Source organism: Lagopus leucura, unplaced genomic scaffold (genome assembly GCF_019238085.1).
Source record: "Lagopus leucura isolate 7727_CA_CO unplaced genomic scaffold, USGS_WTPT01 Super-Scaffold_73, whole genome shotgun sequence".
Taxonomy (NCBI): Eukaryota; Metazoa; Chordata; class Aves; order Galliformes; family Phasianidae; genus Lagopus; species Lagopus leucura.
This window is the reverse complement of record NW_024962252.1, coordinates 18,865,263-18,871,262: the sequence shown is the minus strand read 5'-3', so window position 1 is coordinate 18,871,262 and position 6,000 is coordinate 18,865,263. Positions and strand designations below refer to the sequence as shown.

Below are 6,000 nucleotides of genomic sequence, written 5' to 3'. Positions count from 1 at the left end.
ATACTGAAAAATAGAACAATAAACCTCATTTTTGGTTTACATAGTGGAATGTTTGTTGCTAACTGACTCAGCAAAATGACAGGTGTATCTGAGAAAGATAAGGGCAGGAGATTTCAGCTTGTCTTCAGGTTTTCTTTTTTGGGCTTTTTCTTTTGCAGTGGAATGGCTGTCACGATTAGGAATCAATTTACTGCAAGTCCCAATGGGACAAACATTCCTCTACCTTCTTCCCCTCTCTTTGCTCCTCCGGAACTCAGAACAGCGTAGCCATGAAATGTAAAATACATTTCTACATTTCTACATTCTACACCTTAGCCTTCTAGATTCTTTCAACCTACAGTTTCACACCTATGAAATCAAACACACACAGTATGTGAGAAAGTTTTATCATTTTAGAATCAAAATATCCCTTAAAATATTTACATTTTACAGTAAAAAGGATAGCAAAACACAAAGTAATGTACAAGCTCAGGTATTCAAGTTTTTGAAGCATGGAAAATGGTCGGAAAAATGAATCAACTACTACAAAACATATTTTCAAGAACTTAGGTTAAAAATGCTTTCTTATTTAAACAAGTGCAGTTTAAAGCAATAACATTCGAGCAGCTCAGCCTTCCAATTTCTGGTCACAGACTGCTTTAGATGCTTAGGAAATACTTGAAAAACCGATGAAATACACTTGAATTACTTTATTGTACTACTGAATAATTTAAAAAACTCTTCACACCATCAAGCATGTTGTGTTTTGTTGTAGCATGTGTGGATTCTGAGGTCTTGCTGGAGTCCTTAAAAACAGTGCAATTTACAAAGAAGGTTATTGTATTAAAGTAATCTTTAAAATTATTCGAGCATCTTAAAACAGGAGAGAGCACAAATTACCAAAGGCAACTATATTGCAGACATGACTAAAGCCAGCTTTATCAGCTAAGAAAATTTCTAAGCCTTTATTGCATATTAATAAAAGAAATCTTTAAAATTTTGAATATACAGCAATGTAAATTTTTAAAAAATATTAAACTCCTACTTCTAGCAACAGTTGGTATAATGAAAAAAAGGATGAGCATTGGTACATCGAGTAGTACCAAAACACAGACTTGTTTCTGCAAAACACCAAGACTGAATAAAAAAGATGGCACAATCCTAGCAGGCTGTTGGTTGGTTGTTTTTTTTTTTTTTAATAGAAAGTTTTACTACATAACTCTAATGGTTTACTTAAATAGGATTTTAAAAAGACTGCCTGCATCTTTTTACCTTTTGCTTTTAGATCTGTCACTGTGGTCCCTGTGTCTGTCTCTGCTCTTTTCACTTTCTCGCTCTCTATGTTTCTCTTTACTTTTCTCCCTCTCTTTATCTTTTTCTTGAGCCTTTTCTTCTTCAGGTTTGGGCTTCTCTGTCTTTTTTTCTGGGTTTCTAGTCTCTCTGGGGCTTTTTCCATCAGCACCCCTATCACTGTGAGGAAGTCGCAACCTTTCTTTGTCTCTATGTCCCTCCTCTCTACTCTTCCTCTCTCTCTCCTTTTCCTGGTTTCTGTCTCTGCGTCTATTTCTTTCAGAATCTTGTTCCCAGTATTTTTCACTGTTCCACTCTTTTTCATGTCTGTCTTTCTTTTGGTGGTGAGAGTCACTATAAAATCTTTGTCTTTGCTGGTCGTTTTTTCCTCTACTGAACCCTCTCTCCAAATGTTGCTCCTGTCTGCCCCAAGGATCACTATGACGCCTTTCTGGTCTCCTGGTGTCTTTACTCTGGAAAAAATTTTCTGGCCCCACAAATCTTGACTGTTTGTGAGCCCCTGGTAGCCCTTGTGCAATGGGTCCAGCATAGGGTGGTGGCTGACCGGATAAATGACCTACAGGCGGCCATGGCATCATTGGATTCTGAGGAAAGCCAAAGCCTGGAGGAGGAAGAAGTTGAGGTGGCAAATGAGGAGGGAATCCAAACATAGGGCTGTTTTGTGGAGGGAAGTTAGGAGGTGCAGGAGCTTGAAACTGAAATCCAGGTGGATTAGATTTAGGATGCTGGAAATTCGGTTGTGGAGGTCTAACAGATGAGAAGCTGCCACTTGTTACAGGGCTTGGAACTTTGGAAACAAATTCAGAACAAGAAGAATTTTCTGTTTCAAAATGAGATGAAGTTGCTGCTGGTCCTATTCTAAATGAGTTCAGAGCCTCAATGTTTTGCATTGCATCTTCTTGTGACTGTTTGGTATCTTCTGCTTGCGATGCACATGCGTTATCTGCTTTTGTTGTGATTGAACTATACTGCATCTCATTTGTTTGTGCATCATTTGGATACAGGTTTAAGCCTGTATCACCAGAAGACTGATTATTCTCTGGTTCCATTTGATCATTTCCTGAAGCAACCTGTTGGTCTTCATTTTTACTAACATCCCCTTCCTTGTTTTCTGAAGCATTAGTCTGCTGATTTCGCCCAGCTGCCTGTCGAGGGTCTCTTTTAAGATTAATAAATGGTGGTGATTTAGAGGTATTACTAGTAGTGCCTTCAGTAGAACTTACATTAGTGTTGTTCTCAGTATTTTTCCCTGCATTTGATGAAGAAGAAAAGTTGGAATTTGTGGTCCTTCTCATTTCCTGTGTGACATTATCCTTGTCAGGTGTCTGCCACTTTGAATCATTTTCTTTACTTTCTTCAGTTTCTTTATTCTGTGACTGAGCAGATACATTTGCTAGAAATGCTTCGGTGGAGACATCGAGAGGTTTTCCCTTAAGATTAAGTCCTATCAAAGTTCCAGCATTTCTTGTAGAACTTGAGGACCCTGTAATTGCTGCATCTGCAGGTCCAACAGTAGCATTAGCAGACTCTTGTGTATCATCTGAACTAGCCTTTGTTTCACTAACTTCAGCAGTTACTTCATCAACATCCATGTTTTCTTCTTTTAAGGTTGCTTGCTCATTTAATAAAGGTATATCTTCATCAGGACTTGCTTCTGGCTTACTTTGTTCACATACCTGCCCTGTCGTACCCAAAAGGCTTTGAAGAATATCATCCACTGGCAGTGGTTTATTTGCTAGCTCCAAAGTAGAAGGCTGATTCTCCCACCCAACTAGAACACCAGGAAGAAATCTGAGAGGCTTTGGTGGTTCATGCTTGTTACTTTCCACCAATGGTTCAATAACTGCTGGAACATCTTCTGTATTAGATGGTTGAGGTTTATTTCTCTGCTTGTGTAGCACAGTTGTGAAAGAATTAAAAAAATCATTTTCCTCTTCTTCTTCTAGTGCCAATTCATTATGAGAGACTTCAGGTTTGCTTGGCTTGCTTTTCTTTTCTGGTGGCACACTACTCAAGGTACTTTCAGAAACTTCATCCACAAAACTACTAGTAACACTTGTAACAGCAGAAATCTGTCTCTTCATTTTCTGGCGGATTATCAATCCCAGTAATAAATTTGGTCGATGAATTTCAATCCCTGCACAAAATTGTAACAGCAATGTATTAACTACTTGTGCTTTGGTTAAAGTAATCAGTTTTAACAAAAATAAATCACATGCTCTTATAATGTATTACAGAAATTCTTCATTTTAAGACATTTGAGATTTCCATCATCACCCCCTATAACTTCTAAATACAGAATACAAGACTTATATAGGATATCTAGTTTTAAAAGAAAAAAGAAGTTAAACAACTTGTGTTAGTCTAAGAGAGTTACTCTCTAATAACAGTGATAGAGAAGCACAAGAGGAAAAACAATGTTAATAAAACACTAACACCTACAAGTCCCAAAATCAATCTGTGTTAGACAGATTTCTTCAAAGATTTACCCATGAGTGACTTTCCAAATGCTTTCATCATTTCAGAAAGGTACTGTGTTTCAAGATATACTACTATCTCTCTCTTCACTATGCATTTTGTTTTGTCTAAACTAGGTTCTCACAAAGAGAATTAGGATTTGTAGCTAATCCTGTATTAGTTTCATCCTATGTAAAATGAAATCATCCATCTTTTTTTTTTTTTATATATAATCAAAATAAATTGACACAAAAAAATCAGGCTTAAGCAGCAGCTCCAGTCATTTCTGGAGCTTTTTATTTCTTACTCTTTTTTTTTCAGAACCTCCAATGTCCATCCTTCTTGGTTTTTTTCCTCCTTTAAAAAGCTTGGGATGCTCAAGTTTAAAAAAAAGTTAATAGATTTCAAATAAAAAAACCCAGAAAAATACTGTTTTTAAGTTACAGTATCAATTTGGAACTCAGTAGGATTACTACTATAGGTGACGTGCACCAGTGAATTTTCTGAGATTGTAAACATAAAGAAACCTATGTTCAAAGTAATATTTTCAATGACACTTAAAAAAATCAGAATGATCTTACAATTGAAAATTAATGTCTTCTCAAGGAAGTTAATAAAACACTATGGAAAAATCGTGACTTGTTTGAACTGAATGACTTACTTTCTATAACATCATTAATTGCCTTTTAAAATTTAATTCCCTCTACTGTTATAAGCTTCTACATGAAGTGCTATGATAATAAAGTTCCATGCTGTACTTACCAGGCCCATCAAAAGGCACGAGATGATGTGGGACTTTATCTGAGGAACCTAATGGGATGAGATACAAATCTTTGACTTGCTTCATGTTATTGGCAGCTACACCATAACGTTTTCTACTGCTGAAATAGGCAAATAACAAAGCATAGGATATCTGATCCTCTTCAGTTACAGGGGTAAAGCGAACTACGCAGATTTCCTGTTAACAAAAAGAGAAATAAAAGATCATACATACATTTCTCATGAAATTTCAACTGTTTTAGTTACTGTTCTTTATTTAAAAGCATAGTTCAAAGATGAGAAAGAGCCTCCCCAAAAATGCAGAGAAAACTGAAGGAGCAGAAACAGTGTCAAAAGTAATTAAGGAAAATGGAAAAGATAAATAAAAAATGTTCAGTAGTTTAAAAAAAAGTGCTTTACAACTCATGACAAAAAGTCATCCTTTTATCAGCCTACTAAATAAGAAGTTTACTTGGAAGCTGGTATGCTTCCCTAGATTATTCCCCTCCCTATCCATAACATTACTAGGAAGATTTACCTTGTATAGTCTACTATGTCTAAAATAATATCTAATACTAAAGGAAAATGAGTATCCAAATCCCAGAATAACACCCAAAGCCCAGGTCAGCAGTTGATGCTGGGGCTGATCCTGTTAAATGGTTTGATCAATTTATGAGCTGGAACACAGAACAGAAGACTGCAAAACTGAGATGACACCAGTTAGTACATGGGTTGATATGCTGAAGAGCAAGTTGCTATTCCAAGGGGCTGACCAGAACCTCATGAAGGTAAGCTGAAGTAAGTGAAGAAATCCTGCACCTCTGTATGAAATATCTCCAGTAATCAGGACGGTCTACAAGGCTAACTGGCTAACTTGGCATAAAAGGATGTGCAGGTCCTGATGGGCTTACATTGAATATAAGTAATACAGTAATGCAACTGGGCTTTAAAGAAGGCCAACTGCATCTTTGGTGTCAGAACCACAGCAGAATCCCCTTCTATTCAGTACTTTTGAGAAAGCAGTGTCTAGTTTGGGGCTCCTCAACACAATGATAATTTGCACACTGCAGTACAAGTCTACCTTGGGCCACCAAGGTGGATTTACATACTCTAACAATACAGAAACTAGAAAGTAGTACTTCTGACATGTCAAGCTGTCTTCAAATATGCATTTCTCTCCAACAAATACGTGTGTTCTCAAACAATAAATGAGAGATTAAGGTTAGATAAAAAATAAATTCCACAAGCTGACAGCCATCCCATTTAACATAACTATCAGTTTTATCCTTGAATTGTGACATATCTTGCAGATGTTCCAGGAAAATAAGATATACAGAGTAAACAGAATGTATGCTAAACAGCAAGCACTATGTAGAATTTCTTACCTTGGTCCCTGAGGCTTTGATTTTTTCTACATACTCCCAGACAGTGTGAGGGGATATCCTGCCACCTACCTGAATACTATCAGGTAAATCCTATGAAAAAGGAAATCAA

At 36.7% G+C, this 6,000-nt stretch overlaps 1 protein-coding gene across 10 annotated transcripts in view; it reads right to left on the bottom strand.

Moving 5' to 3' along the window:
- Positions 1-369: 369 nt before the first annotated feature.
- PHF3 (PHD finger protein 3) overlaps positions 370-6,000 on the bottom strand; it is a 46,121-nt gene continuing 40,490 nt past the window's right edge. For all 10 annotated transcript variants that reach the window (XM_042889650.1, XM_042889723.1, XM_042889676.1 and 7 more), the window contains 3 exons: positions 5,892-5,981; positions 4,510-4,705; positions 370-3,427 (listed from right to left, as the gene is read on the bottom strand). In XM_042889650.1, coding sequence (XP_042745584.1) covers positions 1,248-3,427; positions 4,510-4,705; positions 5,892-5,981 — 2,466 coding nt within the window. In that variant the 3' untranslated portion in view covers positions 370-1,247. The remainder of the gene's footprint in view (positions 3,428-4,509; positions 4,706-5,891; positions 5,982-6,000) is intronic.